This window comes from Heptranchias perlo, chromosome 1, assembly GCF_035084215.1.
Source record: "Heptranchias perlo isolate sHepPer1 chromosome 1, sHepPer1.hap1, whole genome shotgun sequence".
NCBI lineage: Eukaryota > Metazoa > Chordata > Chondrichthyes > Hexanchiformes > Hexanchidae > Heptranchias > Heptranchias perlo.
In genome coordinates this window covers 135,550,035-135,577,171 of record NC_090325.1, presented here as the reverse complement: position 1 = coordinate 135,577,171, position 27,137 = coordinate 135,550,035, and the positions used below count along the sequence as shown (strand labels likewise).

At 48.1% G+C, this 27,137-nt stretch overlaps 1 protein-coding gene across 1 annotated transcript in view; it reads right to left on the bottom strand.

The window, feature by feature from the left end:
- tmem192 (transmembrane protein 192) overlaps window positions 1–13,196 on the bottom strand; it is a 37,447-nt gene extending 24,251 nt beyond the window's left edge. The window contains exons 1-2 of the mRNA XM_067991228.1: window positions 12,986–13,196; window positions 568–717 (exon numbers count right to left, since the gene is read on the bottom strand). Of these exons, the coding sequence (XP_067847329.1) occupies window positions 568–717; window positions 12,986–13,015 (180 nt within the window). The 5' untranslated portion in view covers window positions 13,016–13,196. The remainder of the gene's footprint in view (window positions 1–567; window positions 718–12,985) is intronic.
- Window positions 13,197–27,137: the final 13,941 nt, after the last annotated feature.

Sequence of the window (27,137 nt, the reverse complement as noted above, 5' to 3'; positions counted from 1 at the left end):
ATCAAAGAATTTTTAAAATAAAAATTGGAAATGAAGTACCCAAAGCAAGTTTTGCATTGGATGGGGGAAACAAACGTTTTTGTTAAACTTTCTCAACGCTTTTATGGCAAAAAGTTCTTCATATTACTATTGAAGATTGCCATTACTGATGGAGCAACCTGATCTGAAAGACAACTTATTCACTGTTGACAACATTTCCACTCAGAAGACAATTTTAAAATTTTTTTTAAAAGGGCTGTGGTAATTTTTCATTTTGCTTTATAAAAATAGCATCCTCAGTGCAAAAAGCAGTTTCAGTTTAATAGAACAAAACATGTAAACCATGACATATCATGTGTTACATGGTCTTCTAGGAAATATTTACATACATGGAAATAAATTATTCTATTTAAAAGACATTATTAGAAATTCTAAAAGTCTATGTTAAGTAGCTATTGTTGAAGATTTATTACATTTTGCAGAGTTTGAGTATTGTACCACACACTGAGAAAATCTAACATTCTATTGCAATACAATTCAAACAATCTCTATTCAGAGATGTTCCTATGTAGGAAGGCCAACACTCACATGCAGAAATGTTAACAGAATTCCCCACCACACTGTTGGCACACCTTTGAAGTGAGCTCTCACATCACCAACCAGAGCATCAGCATAAAGAAGAGGATGGTCAATTAACGGATCCTCTTCCACACTTTGGGTTACATCAATGGATGAGTTCTAAAAAAAAACAAATGATGCATGAAGAATGCTTTCGAGACACTGGACTGCATCTTTTGTTCAACACCATCTGCAAGATGTTTGCCTATGCAAGTCAGAGCAATTAGTATAGCATTGTTATTTTGTAATGAACACATTTTCAGCTTTGTAACTTAACTGCACAAAGGAGACATTCAACAGTGAAAACTTCACATCCTGCTATCCCACATTAACCCCTCATACATAACATACATTTTCATGAAAGGAGTCCAGGTGCATATTACATGCATTTTTGTGCATGCAAATCTCATTTATATATGAAAATAATTTTACCATACCATCCACAGCTAATCAGGGTCCAAATTCCTCTCTAACACAGTGTGAAGAATCTTACAACACCAGGTTATAGTCCAACAAATTTATTTGAAAATCACAAGCTTTCGGAGGCTTTCTCCTTAGTCAGGTGAATGTGGAAATGAAATTTCCTTTCCACATTCACCTGACTAAGGAGAAAGCCTCCGAAAGCTTGTGATTTTCAAATAAATTTGTTGGACTATAACCTGGTGTTGTAAGATTCTTTACATTTGCCAACCCCAGTCCATCACCGGCATCTCCACATCACAGTGTGAAGAAACATACAAGCAGCTTGGCAACATAGTAACAGTGTAGAGATAGATGCTCCTTGCAAATTTGGTTCAAGTTAAAATACCTCAGAAAAGAGAAAGGGCTTCTCTTCTATCTTTAAAATAAAGAAGGGAATAGATCAGTAGCATAAATTTCAATGTGAATTATTCTTGTGTCTAGGCTGCTGAGGGAGGACAAAATGCTTACATGCTCGGTCACAAATCAAGGTACAATATGGTCCAGAATAATTATACTGAGAATTCAAAAAAACTAAAAATCAAATTTACAGATACTCGATCATCCCTTTGTCTGTAGTAAAATAAACAGCTCCCATGTAAAACTTTACCTCAAAGTTCAAAATTAAATTTTCCAGTTTGTTTTCAAAATATTTGGAAAAACATGCTGTTATAGTCTGGGCAAAGACACATTTCAACTTCTACAAGTGAAAAAAAAATTCTGTAAACAATTATTGTTTTTAAATTCTCAGTTAAACAAAATGAAGCAGATGTGGTCAAATCAAGCCATTATTTTCTGTCCCTGACAAAGCTAGTCTCATGCAAAAACTAAAGGATTGATGTGAAATTTTCTCAAAAAGCTTAAGTTTGTCTCCTAGTTCTTTTCAAATCATTTAGAAAAACAAAAGCTCAGAAATGACAGCATAAGGAAAGACAGGCTTCCACTTACATTAATGCATCCTAGAAAATTATTCATATTGCACACACACTCAGCCTTTGGCATCTAGGGAATTGAAACCCTAGGTATAGTTGGTAATCCCCTTCAGCTGACAATAGTGGTACCTCTAGGAAAAACATCAACTCCAAGCCCAGGCTTTTGTGGGACGTTGAGGCCTTGGAGTAAAAATATTAGTGAAAAGTACTGCAACACAAAATTTTATAGGTAGCTTAATCATGTTAATGTAATTATTAAAAAGTTATTAGGATAGAAACCTTATTTGGACAAAGGCAGGCATTTGTTTTTTGAAAAAAACATTGAATGATTACGGATTGGTTTGTGTTTTTTAAAAATTGATAGATTTTCACTTCTTCTCAGTTAAGACTTCTGATTTGTTGTATTTTTAAATTTGAGCAATCAGAAAGTATGAAACAGGAAATGAAACTGTATAGTAGAAGTACAGTTTAATAATACAGTATTACCAGATTTCTCAGCACTGCCCATGGTGAATCAAGGCAGTTTTATAATAGTTGTTTTGGCATGTAACATACAATGAGTCATCGGGACCACAATTTTACTAAGACAAGAAGTTAAGATTGTGTTTTTAATTACGTTTCAATCTGGGCTTTTTAAACTAGTGTTTTATGGATCAAATTCCAAAGTTCTAACTATAAGCGATCAGTGATAATAAAATCGCTCAGTTTTTAAAATCAGGTTAGAGGTAGCGTTCCTGGTGGCTAGCAGGGCTGAGGGGCTTTTGGGTGGATGGGGGCGGGCGGTGGGGGGGGGGTGAATTTGGTAGCAATGTAGTCAGGGTTGCGAGGTTTTATAAACAAAGGGAAGTGTCCTAAGGTTTAGCAGTACATGAGTGAACAAGAAATTTTTTTTTGAATTACATGCATTACAAAGTGTGCAGAATACCTAGGTGAAAGGTTTTTAAAAGATAAATACCAGTATTGCTGCTGATTTACTTGCAATAACGAGCATTTCCAAGAAGCACATGATCAACAATCTTGTTTGGTTACAATTGGTGAAAAAAGGGTATGAAACAGACACCAAAAGTAAAAACACTGAGCAGTTAATAGGCACTTCAAACCAAAAAAGAGGAAATGTATTAGTGCACTATGAGAGAACATCCTTAGCAACAGGTTATAGTAGGTGTTGAGTTATTGGTTGATGTACCAGGGTTGCTGGGTAGAAACATAGGAACAGGAGGAGGCCATTCAGCCCCTCGAGCCCACTCCACCATTTCATAAGATCATGGCTGATCTATGATCTAACTCCATATACCTGCCTTTGGCCCATATCCCTTAATACCTTAGATAGCTTTTTGCCAACCAATCTCAGATTTAAAATTAGCAATTGAGCTAGCATCAATTGCTGTTTGCAGAAGAGAGTTCCAAACTTCTACCACCCTTTGTGTGTAGAAGTGTTTTCTAATCTCACTCCTGAACGGTCTGGCTCTAATTTTTAGACTGTGCCCCCTACTCCTAGAATGCCCAACCATCAGAAATAGTTTCTCTCTATCCACCCTATCTGTTCCCCTTAATATCTTATAAACTTCGATCAGATCACCCCTTAACCTTCGAAACTCTAGAGAATACAACCCCAATTTGTGTAATCTCTCCTCATAACTTAACCCTTGAAGTCCGGGTATTATTCTAGTAAACCTACGCTTCACTCTCTCCAAGGCCAATATGTCCTTCTGAATGTGCGGTGCCCAGAACTGCTCACAGTACTCCAGGTGCAGTCTAACCAGGGTTTTGTATAGATGCAGCATAACTTCTGCCCCCTTGTACTCTAGTCCTCTCGATATAAAAGCCAGCATTCCATTAGCCTTATTGGATTATTTTCTGCACCTGTTCATGACACTTCAATGATCTATGTACCTGAACCCTTAAGTCCCTCTGGACATCCACTGTTTTTAACTTTTTACCATTTAGAAAGTACCCTGTTCTATCCTTTTTTGATCCAAAGTGGATGACCTCACATTTGTCTACATTGAATTCTATTTGCCACAGTTTTACCCATTCACAATCTGGAGGATTTTCACCTCCCTAACCTTGGGTACAGAGGCCAATTGGAAATATCCCTACAGCCAGCTTGGCTAAGATCAGCACAGTCTCAAGATATGCAAGAGTGAGTGTGAGAGAGCAAGCACCATTAACTGCCTAGGCAGTTGATGCATACTTGAAGACAATGGAAGAAGGAAGTCAGCAAATAAGTTTTGAGATCAAAGGGTACCACATTTGGCTTTAGTTGATATAGAATAAAGCATGTAGTACACATACATGAACACTATCAGGAATGTACACTAGAGCATTTCTGAAAGAGTCTTCTGAAATTATTACTGCATATTATAAGATTGAGAAAGTCCTCAGCAACAGGGATAAGATTTACTTTGCTATCCAGCAACTCTGGTACATGTCAATCGGCAGTGTGGAAACAGAGCTGATATCACTTCCATAAACCAGGGACACAAAGACCAATTGCTATATTCCTAACACCAGCCCAGCTGAGTTCATGTGAAGTCTCCTGATTCGAACCCAAAACTTTCTAATCTGACTGACTCAGCTGCTCACAGGATTATACAGTTACTGGGGCACCTCCTTAATTGGGAGGCAATCTAACCAAAATAGTTTCTGCAACTTGGCAAAATCTACATAGTAACAGCAGCCCACGGCTACCTTGATTAGACTTCCCTCCCACCCCGCTTTCTGCAAGGACTCTATTCCCTTCTCCCAGTTTCTCCGTCTCATCTGTTCTGACGATGCCACCTTCCACACCAGTGTTTCCGATATGTCTTCCCTTTTTCCTCAACCGAGGATTCCCCTCCACTGTAGTTGACAGGGCCCTCAACTGCGTCGGTTCCATTTCCCGCACTTCTGCCTTCACCCATTCCCCTCCCTCCCAGATCCATGATAGGGTCCCCATTGTCCTCACCTTCCACCTCACCAGCTTCCATATTCAATGTATCATCCTCCGCCATTTCCGCCACCTCCAGTGCAACGTCACCAAACACATCGTCCCCTTCCTTCTCTTTTCAGCATTCCGAAGGGACCGTTCCCTCCACGACACCGTGGTCCACTCTTCCATCAACCCCAACGCCGCTCTCCTTCCCACACGAGCGCAGGAGATGCAACACCTGCCCTTTCACCTCCTCCCTTCCCACCTTCCAGAGCCCCAAACACCCCTTCCAAGTGAAATAGCAATTTATTTGTACTTCTTTCAAGTTAGTATACTGTATTCGCTGCACACAATGCGGTCTCCTCTACAGTGGGGAGACCAAACGCAGATGGGTGATCGCTTTGCTGAACACCTTCACTCAGTCTGCATGCATGACCCTGACCTGCCGGTCACTTGCCGTTTTAATTCCCCGTCCCACAGTAACCTCTGTCCTCGGCCTCTTACACTGTTCTAATGAAGCTCAATGGAAGCTCGAGGAACAGCACCTCATCTTTCGACTGGACACTTTACAACCTTCCGGACTCAACATTGATTTCAGTAACGTCAGATCATAACCACTGCTCCCATTTCTTCGTACAACAAGTGCTGGTAATGGTTCTGATGTTGCCATTTACAGCTCCTCTAGATCCATCTTTTGTTTCTTAACTTGTCCCATTACCACCCTCCATCCCTTGCACCATCATCCCTTTTGGCATTTAATCACTCCTGCCCTCCACCCTATCAGAGACCTTCCCTTTTGTTCTTCCCTCCCCACTCCCCCGCCCTTTTCCCTGGCTCTGTACTTGCTTAAAAACGGTTTAATCTGCAAGTTCTTCCAGTTCTGGTGAAGGGTAAATTGACCTGAAACGTTAACTCTTTCTTTCCCTCCAGATGTTGCTTGACTTGCTGAGCTTCTCCAGCATTTTCTGTTTATATTTCAGATTTCCAGCATCCACGGTATTGAAAAGAAACTTCTGGGAAATATGTACTTGCTTTGCTCAGAAGAGGTTAATGGCATCATCATAAGATAACAGAATAAGCATTGCAAGGCACCCAAGAGGCCTTTACTGCCTCCCTGGCTGAGACCTCTGCCAGGGAGGCAGTAATGGTGCCATGGAATAGAGAAGAATGGGGGGGGGGGGGGGGGGGGAGGGGGGAGGGGGATAAGAATGCATGGTACAAGACATGGGTTTGGGAGATTATGAGGAAAGAGATAGCAAGGTAGAGCGGTTTGGGGAAGAGAGTTTGAGTGTGAAGCCAAATGGTTGAAGACTCAAACTGTTGGTGGAACAGAGAGAGGTTGGAGCAGGGGAAGGCAAGACAGAAAGGAGACCAGAGTCAGAAGTGCACAGACACATGGAAGGGATGGCAAATGCCATGGAGGAATTTATAAATGAGGACTTTGAATAGTGTTTCAGGGCATGAGACAAGTGCACACACGGTATTTGTTCCAAAGCTCAGTTGTAGCTCGCAATTGAGTTGCGTTGACCAAAAATCCCAGGTTCAATTTCCAACGTGTGCCGAGCAGGGAGCCAGTAATAGTGCTACAATTGGTCTTAGTGCCTTGGGTTAGGGCAAGTAAAATCAGTCAGGGATTCCACTTCCAATTGCTATAGAGCAACACCTGCTGGAAATGCATGTGCATCATGTACGTGGGCTAGCATTGGATCTGGGTTGGCTGGAATACTGCCTTCTCCTTCCCCCCACCCTCTGACACCATTGAATGGTCTGCCAACAGTCAGCATATGCACTTACATATGAAGAATAGCCACCTGGGCAAGGTACTGGAGAATGACTGGTGCCCCTTAAGCCATATCATCTCTTTCAAGCCTTCCCCTATCCAATTTTCTCCTCTCCTTTACTGAGTGCTAGGAGATGGTTTAAACACCACTAGAATGTTTCCTAATTTTAAAAAAATTAATTTACTAAAACAAACAATCAATTATGAAGAAAAAAAAAATCACACTCAAGAAAAATATCTAAGAACAGAAGGACATTTGCACTTTCCAGCAATTGAGGAAATGGTTTTGAAGCTTGCATAATCCTGGTGAAATATATTCTTTCCTGCATTTACATACAATGTACAACTGCCATGAAGGAATGGTTATAAAAAGGACAGCTGTAAATAAGAGAGTTAAACAAACAGACCGCAAAAGGAAATTAATGACATCAAATGGCATGTAAATCAAAGAAAAAAAAGAATGTTTTATATAAACGCAAGGAACATCAAGAATATTGGAATTAGAGGCACAGTATATGCAAAAACAAAGATATTGATAACATTAACATGTCAAAACATAGCTGGTGGCAGTGGATAGTGAAAAGGTGAAGCTGAGAGATATAAACTGTTTTTCAACCACAGACTTACAAAGAGGTGGAGCAGTTGCATTAAGTAATGATATAGTACAAAGTAAAAATATTAGCAGAACATTACAAGTGACTACACTTCAAAAGTATTTCATTGGCTCTTAATCACTTTTGGATGTCCTCACGTCATGAAAAGCACTACATAAATGCAAGTTCTTTCTTTAATAAGGGCAGCAAATAATTAATCAGTAACCACAAAAGAACACCAGCACAATGTGAACAGGTAGACTGAGCTGTCTGGGGAGATAAGGAGGGCAGAATATAGGATCAAGCTAACCATAGAAGATTTCAACACCCTGGAGGTAGAATGGAAAGATATGAAAGGAAGAGTGAAAATGCAAACAAATTCACTGAGGTGGTCAAGAAGTGGTTGCTCACATGAGGCAGGCAGGATACTAAAACACAGGGTTGGGGACCTTCTGGTGTAAAATTGTGCTGGTAGGGCAGCCTGAATCCTGGTGTTGAACCTGTGTTTTTCTTTTCCTCTGATTGCTGGATTCTGTTCCACTTTGCCTTGCCCTGCCCACCACATCAACTATTTTGCTTCTTCCCACCATCTGTTAATATCACTTAAGCCATTTAACCATCTCTTGTTTTCTTCATTTAAACATTTTACAGGTCTTTTCACATTCTATTATTGCCCATCTAATTTCCCTTTGTTTTGTTCCTTGTTAAGTGCAAAGATAATCCCTGGTTTTTTTTCTCTACTACAAACCATCTTCTTAAACCCCTCTCCACCTCACCTCCAACGAAAAGTGTGAGGAGCTCATGGAATTCTTTGTCACGAAGATAGAGACCATCCGCTCAGCTGCCTCTTCTCTCCCTTCCCCTACGGTTTCCCCCCCCCCCACCCCACCCTAGCCCTGAGCTCACATCTTTCTCTAGTTTCTCTCCTATCTCCCCTCATACCCTCTCCGAGCTCATCTTGACCATGAGACCCACCTCCTGCTCTCTCGACCCTATACCCACTAGATTGCTGACCATCCAACTTCCCTTCCTGGCCCCTATGTTAGCTGATATTGTTAATGGTTCCCTCTCCTCGGGTACTGTCCCCTCCCCATCAAATCGGCTATCATCAACCCACTCCTCAAAAAGACAATGGCTTCTGTCTTCCACCCTTGACCCCTCTAAACTACCGCCCCATCTCCAACTTCCCTTTCCTCTCAATTCCTTGAACGCGATGTCGCCTCCCAAATCCATGCCCATCTTTCCCGCAACTCCATGTTTGAATACCTCCAATCAGGTTTCTGCCCCTGCCACAGTACTGAAATGGCCTTATCAAAGTCACAAGTGACATTCTACATGACTGTGACCGTGGTAAACTATCCCTCCTCATCCTTCTCAACCTGTCTGCAGCCTTTGACACGGTCGACCACACCATCCTCCTCAAACGCCTCTCCTCCATCGTCCAGCTGGGTGGGACTGCACTCACCTGGTTCCATTCTTATCTATCCAGTTGTAGCCAGCAATTGCTTCTCTTCCCACTCCGGCACCATTACCTCTGGAGCTCCCCAAGGATCTATCCTTGGCCCCCTCCTATTTCTCATCTACTTACTGCCCCTCGGCGACATCATCCGAAAACACAACATCAGGTTCCACATAAACACCGACGACACCCAGCTCTACCTCCCTCGACCCCTCCACTGTCTCTCATTTGTCACATTGCTTGTCTGACATCCAGTACTGGATGAGCAAAAACTTCCTCCAACTATATATAGGGAAGACAGAAGCCATTGTCTTTGGTCCCCATGCAAACTCCATTCCCTAGCCACTGACTCCATCCCTCTCCTTGGCCACTGTCTGAGGCTGAACCAGACCGTTCGCAACTTTGGCGTCCTATTTGATCCTCGGATAAGCTTACGACCACATATCTGCACCATCACCAAGGCCGCCTAATTCCACCGCCATAACATCACGTGCCTCCACCCCATCTCAGCTCATCTGTTGCTGAAACACTCATCCATGCCTTTGTTACCTCCAGACTGGACTATTCCAATGGTCTCCTGGCTGGCCTCCCATCTTCCACCCTCCATAAACTTGAGCTCATCCAAAACTTTGCTGCCCGTATCCTAACTTGCACCAAGTCCCATTCTCACTGACCTACATTGGCTCCTGGTCTGGGAACGCCTCGATTTTAAAATTCTCATCCTTGTTTTCAAATCCCTCCATGGCCTCGCCTCTCCCTATCTCTGTAACCTCCTCCAGCCCTGCAACCGTCCGATATCTCTGCGCTCCTCCAATTCTTTCCTCTTGCGCATCCCCGATTTTAAATCGCTCCGCCATTGGCAGCTGTGCCTTCAGCTGCCTAGACCCTATGCTCTGGAATTCCCTCCCTCTCCTCCTTTAAGAAGCTCCTTAAAACCTACCTCTGTGACCAAACTTTTGGTCACCTGTCCTAATATCTCCTTATGTGGCTCAGTGTGAAATTTTGTTTGATAATGCTCCTGTGAAGTGCCTTGGGACATTTTATCAAGTTAAAAGGTGCTATATAAATACAAGTTGTTGAATGTTTCCAGCATTTTCTGTTACTCAAGCAAAGGCTGCGTTGGGTTTGTTGTTTAGCAATCTCCCCTAGAGCTGTTCTTTAACCTGGAAGTTGAGCACCCAGTTAGATTTTATACAATTGTCACTAAGACCAACAATGAGCTTGTGCAAGACTTTGACAGTGTAGATTTTGGAGTAATGAGAACAGTCTTTAGGGAAAATCAATTGGGAAACCATTCAAAATAAGACTGAGATCACAGTGTTTCATTAAGACAGTTAGAAGAAACCTAAAGAAAAGCAGAAGTACTTTCTAAATACAGATACAGGAAATTAAAAAGGGAAATGTTAGAATTCATACAACTAAATGGTTGCATGTTTGTTCACCTACTCAGTGTGGCTCCTCCAACTACTTGCATTCTCTCGGATTCTCCTTTCACTTCCAGTCGAATGCAGGCTGGGCATAGGACTGCACATAGGACTGCAATGTCAATGCAGAAATTCTCTATCTTTTTTGGTAGGAGAAGGCTGCACACAATTTTAATGATAGGTAGTCTGTCCCAGTGTGTGTCCTAACCTGCACCAATTCAACTGCAATGAGGAGCAGGCCCTCTACATAACTGACATGAAGGCCATTGAGGGAGTGGGGGAAGAGACAGCCAGCCAAACAGTGCAAAGCCTCACTTCAACTTCCTCTTCTTGCTAGTACTTTATACAGAGACCATATTTCCTTTTCTTTGCGTACGGCTTTTCCATGTTAAGCACCGGGGGGGGGGGGGGGGCGGTGGAGAAAGAGAAAGGAGCAGCCCTATCTCAACAGCACTCATCATGCAGTTCAGACCCCTCAAGCACTAACCCAAAAACATCTCCCTTAAGGGGAAAATCAGATCAGGGAGTCAGGAGGAAGCACCAAGCACCAGTGAAGAGAAGCAAAGGAAAGCTGCAACACGAGGAAGAGAAATTTAGGACCAGACAGGCAGTTGCTGCAGGATCTACACAGATTCCTACCTTACAGGGGTTCTGCTGAGCTGCACTGAAATCAGTAGAATCTCTTCTGCAGATCTGAGAATCTTTAGAACACCTTGCATGGGATGGTGGGAAAGTAACATCTGTTCAGGTAAACATGAATTTTTGGAGACAATGGAAAGCCCCAGGGAATAAGGGACAACTCCAAGCAATCCTGCAAGGGAGTCCAAGCACTGTTGCAGTTTTGCTCACCTGTGTGTCTGCTGCTATTGAGACCTTGGACTCCAATTTACAGGAAGCACTCCCTTCTGATCTATTGAAGTATTGTGAAGAGGAATTAAATTGCAAAGGAACGCAGATTAAAGGGGAAAACTATGCAGATTCATGTAGAAGTGTGAGGTAGTACACTTTGGATGCAGAATATCAGATGACAATACAGCTCAAATGCAGAAGGACCAGGAGGGGCAGAAGTCAATTAACTTACAGATGTAGGGGTCCAGGAATATAAGTTAGCTCTTGGGTGCAAAGATAGATTAAATTTGCTTACAGAATGCTAGGCTTCATCAAGAGGTATAGACTATAAAAACAGTAAGTATCTGGGCAGGTAAAAAGACTGGTCAGATCTCATTTGGAATATCATGCTGGATGACCCATCTCAGGAAACCCAGTGACTATTCACAATGATGATACCAGAAGGGATTTAGTCAAAATAAGAGACTGGGTAAACTTGGGTTGTATAAAGTGCGACACTTTATCAAACACTTCAAAAAAGCTTTCAAGTACCTGATAAAAGACTTGCTGCAAAGATTAAACATGGCATTAAACAGAGAGATATTTGTCAAACAGAAGAATGTGGAATACACTGTTACAGATTCAGGATTAATTGAGGTGTTTGAGATAGATATTTCAGAACTATGCATTCATTACTGCAAGGAGGACACAAAGGGATATAGACAGGTTAAGTATGTGGTTGAGAAGGTGGCAGATGGAGTATAATGTGGGGAAATGTGAAATTATCCACTTTGGTAGGAATAGAAAAGCAGAATTTTTTTTTTTTTTTTTAAAAGACTGAGAAATGTCATTCAGGGGGATTTGGGTGTCCTTGTACACAAATCACAAAAAGTTAACATGCAGATAGAGCAAGCAATTAGGAAGGCAAATGGTATGTTAGCCTTTATTGCAAGGGATTTGGAGTATAAGAGTAAGGAGGTCTTGCTGCAATTATTTAGAGTCTGGTGAGACCACACCTGGAGTACTGTGTACAGTTTTGATCTCCTTATCCAAGGATATACTTGCCTTAGAGGGGGAGCAACAAAGGTTCACTAGATTGATTCCTGGGATGAGAGGGTTGTCCTATGAGGAGAGATGGAGTAGCATGGGCATATATTCTATAGAGTTAGAAGAATGTGAGGTGATCTCATTGAAACATATACAATTCTTAGAGGGCTCAGCAGGCAAGATGCTGAGAAACCATTTCCCCTGGCTGGAGAGTTTAGAACTAGGGGTCATAGTCTCAAGATAAAGGGTCAGCCATTTAGGACCAAGATGAGGATAAATTTCTTCACTCAGAGGGTTGTGAATCTTTGGAATTCTCTACCCCAGAGGGCTGTGGACACTCAGTAGTTGAATATGTTCAAGAGATTGATAGATTTTTGGATACTAAGGGAATCAAGGGATATGGGGATGGAAGGGAAAGTGGAGTTGAGGTATATGATCAGCCATGATCTTATTGAATGGAGTAGTATGCTCAAGGGGGCAAATGATACTTGGGAGGTCTGGGGATGCAGATATCCTTCTAGTTTCACAATGATGAAGTGATTTTAGCTACACATCAACAGACATGATTCAAACATATTAAATTGCTGAGCACAGAACCTTCTTCGAAAAGTAATTTCACATAGAATGCCATTTAACTTCAAAATACAGAATTCTCCATAGAGTCAACAACACTGTATAGAGGGTGCATCAGTTGCAGACACCGATGACATTCTTGTGGTTTTATAAAAATATTTCCCTATTTTTCTTTACACATAAGCAGTAAAATGTACAAATCCTGCTGGACACCAGAATGAGGGCGCGTGGGGTCAGTGATTGACAGACCTAATACCGTGACGTCATGCCCTCGGCTTCGGTGACGTCATCGGCGATCAAGCGTCGACCATCTTAGGAGAAGGTACGTGACGGGCCGGCTACCCCTGACATTTAAAATGACGCTCCCCCGCCACTAACTCACCTCCTGCCGCTGTCTCGCCTCTGAGTTCATCGTTAGCGGCAGGCGCGACAAAATATAGAAACGGGAAAGAATTACGCGGAGCTGACTGAACCGACTGTGACAAGCGCCATCCGCCGCCCGCTGGAGTACCGGCCTGGTGCTTCCTCCCGGTCCGGTCCGGTTCGCAATCTGGTCCTCGTCACTCGCTGCCCGCGCATCCAGGTTCCGCCTTTAAATCAGCTGGCGGCGAAATCCAAACCGCCGGCGCGTGCACTCCCCCGTGCAGAGAGAGAAGGAGATGACTGACAAAGAGGGATAGAGAGGACGGGGGGAGGACACAGAAAGGGAGATACAGAGAGACGGGAGGAGGAGGAGGAGGAGGGGGGAGAGGGAGAGCACGAGCACTTGTTTTTGGTTTCTTTGGGTTTTAGTTGTTAAGCACACCCCACACAAAGAAGTAAAAAAAAGGGGAGAGCGATAGAGAGAGAGAGAGGGGAGAGCGATAGAGAGAGAGAGAGGGCGAGCGATAGAGAGAGAGAGCGGGCGATAGATAGAGAGAGCGAGCGATAGAGAGAGCGATAGAGAGAGAGAGCGAGCGATAGATAGAGAGAGAGCGATAGAGAGAGAGAGAGAGCGATAGAGATAGAGAGCGAGCGATAGAGAGAGAGAGAGCGATAGAGAGAGAGAGAGAGCGATAGAGAGAGAGAGCGATAGAGAGAGAGAGCGAGCGATAGAGAGAGAGAGCGATAGAGATAGAGAGCGATAGAGATAGAGAGCGATAGAGATAGAGAGCGAGCGATAGAGAGAGAGAGAGCGATAGAGATAGAGAGAGAGCGATAGAGATAGAGAGAGAGCGATAGAGATAGAGAGAGAGCGATAGAGAGAGAGAGCGATAGAGATAGAGAGCGATAGAGAGAGAGAGCGATAGATAGAGAGAGAGAGAGCGATAGAGAGAGAGAGAGCGATAGAGATAGAGAGCGAGCGATAGAGATAGAGAGAGAGCGATAGAGAGAGAGAGCGATAGAGAGAGAGAGCGATAGAGAGAGAGAGCGATAGAGAGAGAGAGCGATAGAGATAGAGAGAGAGAGCGATAGAGAGAGAGAGCGATAGAGAGAGAGAGCGATAGAGAGAGAGAGCGATAGAGAGAGAGAGCGATAGAGAGAGAGAGAGAGCGATAGAGAGAGAGAGAGAGCGATAGAGATAGAGAGCGAGCGATAGAGAGAGAGAGAGCGATAGAGAGAGAGAGCGATAGAGAGAGAGAGCGATAGAGATAGAGAGCGATAGATAGAGCGAGCGATAGAGAGAGAGAGCGATAGAGAGAGAGAGAGCGATAGAGAGAGAGCGAGCGATAGATAGAGCGAGCGATAGATAGAGAGAGCGAGCGATAGAGAGAGAGAGAGAGCGATAGAGAGAGAGAGAGCGATAGAGAGAGAGCGAGCGATAGAGAGAGAGAGAGAGCGATAGAGAGAGAGCGAGCGATAGAGAGAGAGAGCGAGCGATAGAGAGAGAGAGCGAGCGATAGAGAGAGAGAGCGAGCGATAGAGAGCGAGCGATAGAGAGCGAGCGATAGAGAGCGAGCGATAGAGAGCGCGCGATAGAGAGAGCGATAGAGAGAGCGAGAGCGATAGAGAGAGAGCGATAGAGAGAGAGAGCGATAGAGAGAGAGAGAGCGATAGAGAGCGATAGAGCGAGCGAGAGAGAGAGCGATAGAGAGCAATAGAGCGAGCGATAGAGAGAGAGCGAGCGATAGAGAGAGAGCGAGCGATAGAGAGAGAGCGAGCGATAGAGAGAGAGCGAGCGATAGAGAGAGAGAGAGCGATAGAGAGAGAGAGAGAGAGCGATAGAGAGAGAGAGAGAGAGCGATAGAGAGAGAGAGAGCGAGCGATAGAGAGAGAGAGAGAGCGAGCGATAGAGAGAGAGAGAGCGAGCGATAGAGAGAGAGAGAGCGAGCGATAGAGAGAGCGATAGAGCGAGCGAGAGAGAGAGAGCGATAGAGCGAGCGAGAGAGAGCGAGCGATAGAGCGAGCGAGAGAGAGCGAGCGATAGAGAGAGAGCGAGCGATAGAGAGAGAGCGAGCGATAGAGAGAGAGCGAGCGATAGAGAGAGAGAGAGCGATAGAGAGAGAGAGAGCGATAGAGAGAGCGAGCGATAGAGAGAGAGAGAGCGATAGAGCGAGCGAGAGAGAGAGAGCGATAGAGCGAGCGAGAGAGAGAGAGCGATAGAGAGCGATAGAGAGAGAGCGAGCGATAGAGAGAGAGCGAGCGATAGAGAGAGAGCGAGCGATAGAGAGAGAGCGAGCGATAGAGAGAGAGCGAGCGATAGAGAGAGAGCGAGCGAGCGATAGAGAGAGAGCGAGCGATAGAGAGAGCGCGAGCGATAGAGAGAGCGAGCGATAAGAGAGAGAGAGAGGGCGAGCGATAGAGAGAGTTGTAAGGAATCTTACAACACCAGGTTATAGTCCAACAAATTTATTTTAAAATCACAAGCTTTCGGAGATTATCCCCTTCGTCAGATGAATGAGTGAAAAGGTTCTCAAATCACATATCTTATACTATGTTGGGACAGCATCACACCAATCAAAAGGTGTCGTTGTTATTCAAACAGGCCAGTCACAGAGAACAGCACGTCCCAGTACACTGGATATACATTGTGTCGATTACACAGGCAGGCAGAAAGAAACTCAAAATGGCAGAGAGAGAGAGAGAGAGAGAATATTAAAAAACATATAATTTTTTTCCCCCTTTTTGCTGGTGGGGTTACGTGCAGCGTGACATGAACCCAAGATCCCGGTTGAGGCCGTCCTCATGGGTGCGGAACTTGGCTATCAACTTCTGCTCGACGATTTTGCGTTGTCGTGTGTCTCGAAGGCCGCCTTGGAGAACGCTTACCCGAAGATCGGTGGCTGAATGTCCTTGACTGCTAAAGTGTTCCCCGACTGGGAGGGAACCCTCCTGTCTGGCGATTGTTGCGCGGTGTCCGTTCATCCGTTGTCGCAGTGTCTGCATGGTCTCACCAATGTACCATGCTCCGGGTCATCCTTTCCTGCAACGTATGAGGTAGACAACGTTGGCCGAGTCACAGGAGTATGAACCATGTACCTGGTGGGTGGTGTCCTCTCGTGTGATGGTGGTATCCGTGTCGATGATCTGGCATGTCTTGCAGAGGTTGCCGTGGCAGGGTTGTGTGGTGTCGTGGACGCTGTTCTCCTGAAAACTGGGTAACTTGCTGCGAACGATGGTCTGTTTGAGGTTGGGTGGCTGTTTAAAGGCGAGCAGTGGAGGCGTGGGGATGGCCTTAGCGAGGTGTTCGTCGTCATCGATGACATGTTGAAGGCTGCGGAGAACATGGTGTAGTTTCTCCACTCCAGGGAAGTACTGGACGACGAAGGGTACTCTGTTGGTTGCGTCCCGTGTTTGTCTTCTGAGGAGGTCTATGCGATTTTTCGCTGTGGCCCGTCGGAACTGTCGATCGACAAGTCGAGCGTCATATCCCGTTCTTACGAGGGCGTCTTTCAGCATCTGTAGGTGTCCATCGCGTTCCTCCTCGTCTGAGCAGACCCTGTGTATTCGTAGGGCCTGTCCATAGGGGATGGCCTCTTTGACGTGGTTGGGGTGGAAGCTGGAAAAGTGGAGCATCGTGAGGTTGTCCATGGGCTTGCGGTAGAGTGAGGTGCTGAGGTGCCCGTCTTTGATGGAGATTTGTGTGTCCAAGAAAGAAACTGATTCTGAGGAGTAGTCCATGGTGAGCTTGATGGTGGAATGGAACTTGTTGATGTTATCGTGTAGTCTCTTCAGTGATTCTTCGCCGTGGGTCCATAGGAAGAAAATGTCGTCGATGTATCTGGTGTATAGCGTTGGTTGGAGGTCCTGTGCAGTGAAGAAGTCCTGCTCGAACTTGTGCATGAAAATGTTGGCGTATTGGGGTGCGAATTTGGTCCCCATGGCTGTTCCGTGTGTTTGGGTAAAGAACTGGTTATCGAAGGTGAAGATATTGTGATCCAGGATGAAGCGGATGAGTTGTAGGATGGCGTCTGGAGATTGGCTGTTGCAGCGATGCCGTCATCGTGGGGGATACTGGTGTATAGTGCCGAGACGTCCATCGTGGTGAGAAGTGTTCCTGGTTCAACTGGTCCGTGGGTGCTGAGTTTTTGTAGGAAGTCTGTAGTGTCGCGACAGAAGCTGGGGGTTCCTTGTACGATGGGTTTCAGGATGCCCTCGACGTATCCAGAGAGGTTCTCACACAGGGTTCCGTTGCCTGATATCTGTTGAACCAGGAACACTTCTCACCACGATGGACGTCTCGGCACTCTACACCAGTATCCCCCACGATGACGGCATCGCTGCAACAGCCTCAGTACTCAACACCAACAACAGCCAATTTCCAGACGCCATCCTACAACTCATCCGCTTCATCCTGGATCACAATGTCTTCACCTTCGATAACCAGTTCTTTACCCAAACACACGGAACAGCCATGGGGACCAAATTCGCACCCCAATACGCCAACATTTTCATGCACAAGTTCGAGCAGGACTTCTTCACTGCACAGGACCTCCAACCAACGCTATACACCAGATACATCGACGACATTTTCTTCCTATGGACCCACGGCGAAGAATCACTGAAGAGACTACACGATAACATCAACAAGTTCCATCCCACCATCAAACTCACCATGGACTACTCCTCAGAATCGGTTTCTTTCTTGGACACACAAATCTCCATCAAAGACGGGCACCTCAGCACCTCACTCTACCGCAAGCCCACGGACAACCTCACGTTGCTCCACTTTTCCAGCTTCCACCCCAACCACGTCAAAGAGGCCATCCCCTATGGACAGGCCCTGCGAATACACAGGATCTGCTCAGACGAGGAGGAACGCGATGGACGCCTACAGACGCTGAAAGACGCCCTCGTAAGAACGGGATATGATGCTCGACTTGTCGATCGACAGTTCCGACGGGCCACAGCGAAGAATCGCATAGACCTCCTCAGAAGACAAACACGGGACGCAACCAACAGAGTACCCTTCGTCGTCCAGTACTTCCCGGGAGCGGAGAAACTACACCATGTTCTCCGCAGCCTTCAACATGTCATCGATGACGACGAACACCTCGCTAAGGCCATCCCCACGCCTCCACTGCTCGCCTTTAAACAGCCACCCAACCTCAAACAGACCATCGTTCGCAGCAAGTTACCCAGTTTTCAGGAGAACAGCGTCCACGACACCACACAACCCTGCCACGGCAACCTCTGCAAGACATGCCAGATCATCGACACTGATACCACCATCACACGAGAGGACACCACCCACCAGGTACATGGTTCATACTCCTGTGACTCGGCCAACGTTGTCTACCTCATACGTTGCAGGAAAGGATGCCCCGGAGCATGGTACATTGGCAAGACCATGCAGACACTGCGACAACGGATGAACGGACACCGCGCAACAATCGCCAGACAGGAGGGTTCCCTCCAAGTCGGGGAACACTTTAGCAGTCAAGGACATTCAGCCACCGATCTTCGGGTAAGCGTTCTCCAAGGCGGCCTTCGAGACACACGACAACGCAAAATCGTCGAGCAGAAGTTGATAGCCAAGTTCCGCACCCATGAGGACGGCCTCAACCGGGATCTTGGGTTCATGTCACGCTACACGTAACCCCACCAGCAAAAAGGGGGAAAAAAATTATATGTTTTTTAATATTCTCTCTCTCTCTCTCTCTCTCTGCCATTTTGAGTTTCTTTCTGCCTGCCTGTGTAATCGACACAATGTATATCCAGTGTACTGGGACGTGCTGTTCTCTGTGACTGGCCTGTTTGAATAACAACGACACCTTTTGATTGGTGTGATGCTGTCCCAACATAGTATAAGATATGTGATTTGAGAACCTTTTCACTCATTCATCTGACGAAGGGGATAATCTCCGAAAGCTTGTGATTTTAAAATAAATTTGTTGGACTATAACCTGGTGTTGTAAGATTCCTTACATTTGTCCACCCCAGTCCATCACCGGCATCTCCACATCATGATAGAGAGAGAGAGAGAGAGAGGGCGAGCGATAGAGAGAGAGAGAGAGCGAGCGATAGAGAGAGAGAGAGAGAGGGCGAGCGATAGAGAGAGAGAGAGAGGGCGAGCGATAGATAGAGAGAGAGAGCGAGCGATAGATAGAGAGAGAGCGAGAGGGCGAGCGATAGAGAGAGAGAGAGAGCGAGAGAGAGAGAGAGAGAGGGCGAGCGATAGAGAGAGAGCGCGAGCGATAGAGAGGAGAGAGGGCGAGCGATAGAGAGAGAGGGCGAGCGATAGAGAGAGAGAGGGCGAGCGATAGAGAGAGAGAGGGCGAGCGATAGAGAGAGAGAGGGCGAGCGATAGAGAGAGAGAGGGCGAGCGATAGATAGAGAGAGAGGGCGAGCGATAGAGAGAGAGAGAGGGCGAGCGATAGAGAGAGAGAGGGCGAGCGATAGAGAGAGAGGGCGAGAGATACAGAGAGAGAGAGGGCGAGCGATAGAGAGAGATACAGAGAGAGAGAGGGCGAGCGATAGAGAGAGATACAGAGAGAGAGAGGGCGAGCGATAGAGAGATACAGAGAGAGAGAGGGCGAGCGATAGAGAGATACAGAGAGAGAGAGGGCGAGCGATACACAGAGAGAGATACAGAGAGAGAGAGGGCGAGCGATACACAGAGAGAGATACAGAGAGAGAGAGAGGGCGAGCGATACACAGAGAGAGATACACAGAGAGAGATACAGAGAGAGAGGGCGAACGATACACAGAGAGAGATACAGAGAGAGAGGGTGAGCGATACACAGAGAGAGAGAGAGATAGGGTGAGCGATACACAGAGAGAGAGAGATAGGGCGAGCGATACACAGAGAGAGAGAGAGGGCGAGCGATAGAGAGAGAGAGAGGGTGAGCGATACACAGAGAGAGGGTGAGCGATACACAGAGAGAGGGCGAGCGATACAGAAAGAGAGGGCGATAGAGAGAGATACAGAGAGAGAGAGAGAGGGCGATAGAGAGAGATACAGAGAGAGAGGGCGAGCGATACACAGAGAGAGAGAGAGGGCGAGCGATACACAGAGAGAGAGAGAGGGCGAGCGATACACAGAGAGAGAGGGCGAGCGATACACAGAGAGAGAGCGAGCGATACACAGAGAGAGAGAGAGCGAGCGATGGATAGAGAGAGAGGGAGATAGAGAGAGAGGGCGATAGAGAGAGATACAGAGAGAGAGATAGGGCGAGCGATACACAGAGAGAGAGAGAGATAGGGCGAGCGATACACAGAGAGAGGGCGAGCGATACACAGAGAGGGCGAGCGATACACAGAGAGGGCGAGCGATACACAGAGAGAGAGAGGGCGAGCGATACACAGAGAGGGCGAGCGATACACAGAGAGAGAGAGAGGGCGAGCGATACACAGAGAGAGAGAGAGGGCGAGCGATACACAGAGAGAGAGAGAGAGGGCGAGCGATACACAGAGAGAAGGCGAGCGATACAGAAAGAGAGGGAGATAGAGAGAGAGAGAGAGAGAGGGCGATAGAGAGAGAGAGAGGGCGAGCGATACACAGAGAGAGAGAGGGCGAACGATACACAGAGAGAGAGAGGGCGAACGATACACAGAGAGAGAGAGGGCGAGCGATACACAGAGAGAGGGCGAGCGATACACAGAGAGAGAGAGAGAGGGCGAGCGATACACAGAGAGAAGGCGAGCGATACAGAAAGAGAGGGAGATAGAGAGAGATACAGAGAGAGAGAGGGCGAACGATACACAGAGAGAGGGCGAGCGATACACAGAGAGAGAGAGTGATACAGAGAGAGAGAGCGATAGAGAGAGATACAGAGAGAGAGGGCGATAGAGAGAGATACAGAGAGAGAGAGGGCGAGCGATACACAGAGAGAGAGAGAGGGCGAGCGATACACAGAGAGAGAGAGAGATAGGGCGAGCGATACACAGAGAGAGGGCGAGCGATACAGAAAGAGAGGGCGATAGAGAGAGATACAGAGAGAGAGAGGGCGATAGAGAGATACAGAGAGAGAGAGGGCGAGCAATATACAGAGAGAGAGAGGGCGAGCGATACAGAGAGAGAGAGAGCGATAGATAGAGAGAGAGGGCGATAGAGAGAGAGGGCGATAGAGAGAGATACAGAGAGAGAGAGATAGGGCGAGCGATACACAGAGAGAGAGAGAGATAGGGCGAGCGATACAGAAAGAGAGGGCGATAGAGAGAGATACAGAGAGAGAGAGGGCGAGCGATACACAGAGAGAGAGAGAGAGAGAGAGGGCGAGCGATACACAGAGAGAGAGAGAGAGAGGGCGAGCGATACACAGAGAGAGAGAGAGGGCGAGCGATACACAGAGAGAGAGAGAGAGAGAGAGGGCGAGCGATACACAGAGAGAGAGAGAGAGAGGGCGAGCGATACACAGAGAGAGAGAGAGGGCGAGCGATACACAGAGAGAGAGAGAGAGAGAGAGGGCGAGCGATACAGAGAGAGAGAGGGTGAGCGATACACAGAGAGAGAGAGGGCGAGTGATACACAGAGAGAGAGAGAGGGCGAGTGATACACAGAGAGAGAGAGAGGGCGAGCGATACACAGAGAGAGAGGGCGAGCGATACACAGAGAGAGAGAGAGAGAGAGAGGGCGAGCGATACACAGAGAGAGAGAGAGAGAGGGCGAGCGATACACAGAGAGAGAGAGAGGGCGAGCGATACACAGAGAGAGAGAGAGAGAGAGGGCGAGCGATACAGAGAGAGAGAGAGGGTGAGCGATACACAGAGAGAGAGAGGGCGAGTGATACACAGAGAGAGAGAGAGGGCGAGCGATACACAGAGAGAGAGAGAGAGAGGGTGAGCGATACACAGAGAGAGAGAGAGGGCGAGCGATACACAGAGAGAGAGAGGGCGAGCGATACACAGAGAGAGAGAGGGCGAGTGATACACAGAGAGAGAGAGAGGGCGAGCGATACACAGAGAGAGAGAGAGGGTGAGCGATACACAGAGAGAGAGAGAGGGCGAGCGATACACAGAGAGAGAGAGGGCGAGCGATACACAGAGAGAGAGAGGGCGAGTGATACACAGAGAGAGAGAGAGGGCGAGCGATACACAGAGAGAGAGAGAGAGAGGGTGAGCGATACACAGAGAGAGAGAGGGCGAGCGATACACAGAGAGAGAGAGAGGGCGAGTGATACACAGAGAGAGAGAGGGCGAGCGATACACAGAGAGAGAGAGGGCGAGTGATACACAGAGAGAGAGAGAGGGCGAGCGATACACATAGAGAGAGAGGGCGAGTGATACACAGAGAGAGAGAGAGGGCGAGCGATACACATAGAGAGAGAGGGCGAGCGATACACATAGAGAGAGAGAGAGGGCGAGTGATACACAGAGAGAGAGAGGGCGAGTGATACACAGAGAGAGAGAGGGCGAGTGATACACAGAGAGAGAGAGGGCGAGTGATACACAGAGAGAGAGAGAGGGCGAGCGATACACAGAGAGAGAGAGGGCGAGTGATACACAGAGAGAGAGAGAGGGCGAGTGATACACAGAGAGAGAGAGGGCGAGTGATACACAGAGAGAGAGAGGGCGAGCGATACACAGAGAGAGAGAGGGCGAGTGATACACAGAGAGAGAGAGAGGGCGAGCGATACACAGAGAGAGAGAGAGGGCGAGCGATACACAGAGAGAGAGAGAGGGCGAGTGATACACAGAGAGAGAGAGAGGGCGAGCGATACACATAGAGAGAGAGGGCGAGCGATACACAGAGAGAGAGAGGGCGAGTGATACACAGAGAGAGAGAGGGCGAGCGATACACAGAGAGAGAGAGAGGGCGAGCGATACACAGAGAGAGAGAGGGCGAGTGATACACAGAGAGAGAGAGAGGGCGAGCGATACACAGAGAGAGAGAGAGAGAGGGTGAGCGATACACAGAGAGAGAGAGGGCGAGCGATACACAGAGAGAGAGAGAGAGAGAGGGCGAGTGATACACAGAGAGAGAGAGAGGGTGAGCGATACACAGAGAGAGAGAGGGCGAGTGATACACAGAGAGAGAGAGGGCGAGCGATACACAGAGAGAGAGAGAGGGCGAGCGATACACAGAGAGAGAGAGAGGGTGAGCGATACACAGAGAGAGAGAGGGCGAGTGATACACAGAGAGAGAGAGGGCGAGCGATACACAGAGAGAGAGAGAGGGCGAGTGATACACAGAGAGAGAGAGGGCGAGTGATACACAGAGAGAGAGAGGGCGAGCGATACACAGAGAGAGAGAGAGAGAGGGCGAGCGATACACAGAGAGAGAGAGAGAGAGGGTGAGCGATACACAGAGAGAGAGAGGGCGAGCGATACACAGAGAGAGAGAGGGTGAGCGATACACAGAGAGAGAGAGAGAGAGAGGGCGAGCGATACACAGAGAGAGAGAGAGAGAGGGCGAGTGATACACAGAGAGAGAGAGAGGGCGAGCGATACACAGAGAGAGAGAGGGCGAGCGATACACAGAGAGAGAGAGAGAGAGGGCGAGCGATACACAGAGAGAGAGAGAGGGCGAGTGATACACAGAGAGAGAGAGGGCGAGTGATACACAGAGAGAGAGAGAGGGCGAGCGACACACAGAGAGAGAGAGAGAGAGGGTGAGCGATACACAGAGAGAGAGAGGGCGAGCGATACACAGAGAGAGAGAGAGGGCGAGCGATACACAGAGAGAGAGAGAGGGTGAGCGATACACAGAGAGAGAGAGAGGGCGAGTGATACACAGAGAGAGAGAGAGGGCGAGCGATACACAGAGAGAGAGAGAGGGCGAGCGATACACAGAGCGAGAGAGTGAGAGGGCGAGCGATACACAGAGAGAGAGCGATAGAGAGAGATACAGAGAGAGAGAGAGGGCGATAGAGAGAGAGGGCGAGCGATACACAGAGAGAGAGAGAGGGCGAGCGATACACAGAGAGAGAGAGAGGGTGAGCGATACACAGAGAGAGAGAGAGGGCGAGTGATACACAGAGAGAGAGAGAGGGCGAGCGATACACAGAGAGAGAGAGAGGGCGAGCGATACACAGAGCGAGAGAGTGAGAGGGCGAGCGATACACAGAGAGAGAGCGATAGAGAGAGATACAGAGAGAGAGAGAGGGCGATAGAGAGAGATACAGAGAGAAAGAGAGGGCGAGCGATACACAGAGAGAGAGAGAGAGAGGGCGAGCGATACACAGAGAGAGAGAGAGAGAGGGCGAGCGATACACAGAGAGAGAGAGGGCGAGTGATACACAGAGAGAGAGAGAGGGCGAGCGATACACAGAGAGAGAGCGATAGAGAGAGATACAGAGAGAGAGAGAGGGCGATAGAGAGAGATACAGAGAGAAAGAGAGGGCGAGCGATACACAGAGAGAGAGAGAGAGAGGGCGAGCGATACACAGAGAGAGAGAGAGGGCGAGCGATACACAGAGAGAGAGAGAGAGAGGGCGAGCGATACACAGAGAGAGAGAGGGCGAGTGATACACATAGAGAGAGAGAGAGGGCGAGCGATACACAGAGAGAGGGCGAGCGATACACAGAGAGAGAGAGTGATACAGAGAGAGAGAGAGGGCGAGCGATACACAGGGAGAGAGAGAGGGCGAGCGATACACAGAGAGAGAGAGGGCGAGCGATATACAGAGAGAGAGAGAGGGCGAGCGATACACAGAGAGAGAGAGAGAGAGTGATACACAGAGAGAGAGCGATAGAGAGAGATACAGAGAGAGAGAGTGCTACACAGAGAGAGAGAGAGAGCGATAGAGAGAGAGAGAGAGAGATAGAGAGAGGGCGATAGAGAGAGATACAGAGCGAGAGAGAGGGCGATAGAGATACAGAGATAGAGAGGGCGATAGAGATACAGAGAGAGGGCGAGCGATACACAGAGAGAGAGAGAGAGGGCGAGCGATACACAGAGAGAGAGAGAGAGAGAGAGGGCGAGCGATACACAGAGAGAGAGAGGGCGAGCGATACACAGAGAGAGAGAGGGCGAGCGATACACAGAGAGAGAGAGAGGGCGAGCGATACACAGAGAGAGAGAGAGGGCGAGCGATACACATAGAGAGAGAGAGGGCGAGCGATACACAGAGAGAGAGAGAGGGCGAGCGATACACATAGAGAGAGAGAGGGCGAGCGATACACATAGAGAGAGAGAGGGCGAGCGATACACAGAGAGAGAGAGAGGGCGAGCGATACACAGAGAGAGAGAGAGGGCGAGCGATACACAGAGAGAGAGAGAGGGCGAGCGATACACAGAGAGAGAGAGAGAGAGGGCGAGCGATACACAGAGAGGGAGAGAGGGCGAGCGATACACAGAGAGAGAGAGAGGGCGAGCGATACACAGAGAGAGAGAGGGCGAGCGATACACAGAGAGAGAGAGAGGGCGAGCGATACACAGAGAGAGAGAGAGGGCGAGCGATACACAGAGAGAGAGAGAGAGAGGGCGAGCGATACACAGAGAGGGAGAGAGAGAGAGAGGGCGAGCGATACACAGAGAGAGAGAGAGGGCGAGCGATACACAGAGAGAGAGAGGGGGCGAGCGATACACAGAGAGAGAGAGAGAGAGAGAGGGCGAGCGATACACAGAGAGAGAGAGAGGGCGAGCGATACACAGAGAGAGAGAGAGGGCGAGCGATACACAGAGAGAGAGAGAGAGAGAGAGGGCGAGCGATACACAGAGAGAGAGAGAGGGCGAGCGATACACAGAGAGAGAGAGAGGGCGAGCGATACACAGAGAGAGAGAGAGAGAGAGGGGGCGAGCGATACACAGAGAGGGAGAGAGAGAGAGAGGGCGAGCGATACACAGAGAGAGAGAGAGGGCGAGCGATGCACAGAGAGAGAGAGAGGGCGAGCGATACACAGAGAGAGAGAGGGCGAGCGATACACAGAGAGAGAGAGGGCGAGCGATACACACAGAGAGAGAGAGAGGGCGAGTGATACACAGAGAGGGAGAGAGAGGGCGAGCGATACACAGAGAGAGAGAGAGGGCGAGCGATACACAGAGAGAGAGAGAGGGCGAGCGATACACATAGAGAGAGAGAGAGGGTGAGTGATACACAGAGAGAGAGAGAGGGCGAGCGATACACAGAGAGAGAGAGGGCGAGCGATACACATAGAGAGAGAGAGGGCGAGCGATACACAGAGAGAGAGAGAGGGCGAGCGATACACAGAGAGAGAGAGGGCGAGTGATACACAGAGAGAGAGAGGGCGAGCGATACACAGAGAGAGAGAGGGCGAGCGATACACAGAGAGAGAGAGGGCGAGCGATACACATAGAGAGAGAGAGGGTGAGCGATATACAGAGAGAGAGAGAGGGCGAGTGATACACAGAGAGAGAGAGAGAGCGATAGAGAGAGAGAGAGAGAGATAGAGAGAGGGCGATAGAGAGAGATACAGAGCGAGAGAGAGGGCGATAGAGATACAGAGATAGAGAGGGCGATAGAGATACAGAGAGAGGGCGAGCGATACACAGAGAGAGAGAGAGAGGGCGAGCGATACACAGAGAGAGAGAGAGAGAGAGAGGGCGAGCGATACACAGAGAGAGAGAGGGCGAGCGATACACAGAGAGAGAGAGGGCGAGCGATACACAGAGAGAGAGAGAGGGCGAGCGATACACAGAGAGAGAGAGAGGGCGAGCGATACACATAGAGAGAGAGAGGGCGAGCGATACACAGAGAGAGAGAGAGGGCGAGCGATACACATAGAGAGAGAGAGGGCGAGCGATACACATAGAGAGAGAGAGGGCGAGCGATACACAGAGAGAGAGAGAGGGCGAGCGATACACAGAGAGAGAGAGAGGGCGAGCGATACACAGAGAGAGAGAGAGGGCGAGCGATACACAGAGAGAGAGAGAGAGAGGGCGAGCGATACACAGAGAGGGAGAGAGAGAGAGAGGGCGAGCGATACACAGAGAGAGAGAGAGGGCGAGCGATACACAGAGAGAGAGAGGGCGAGCGATACACAGAGAGAGAGAGAGGGCGAGCGATACACAGAGAGAGAGAGAGGGCGAGCGATACACAGAGAGAGAGAGAGAGAGGGCGAGCGATACACAGAGAGGGAGAGAGAGAGAGAGGGCGAGCGATACACAGAGAGAGAGAGAGGGCGAGCGATACACAGAGAGAGAGAGGGGGCGAGCGATACACAGAGAGAGAGAGAGAGAGAGAGGGCGAGCGATACACAGAGAGAGAGAG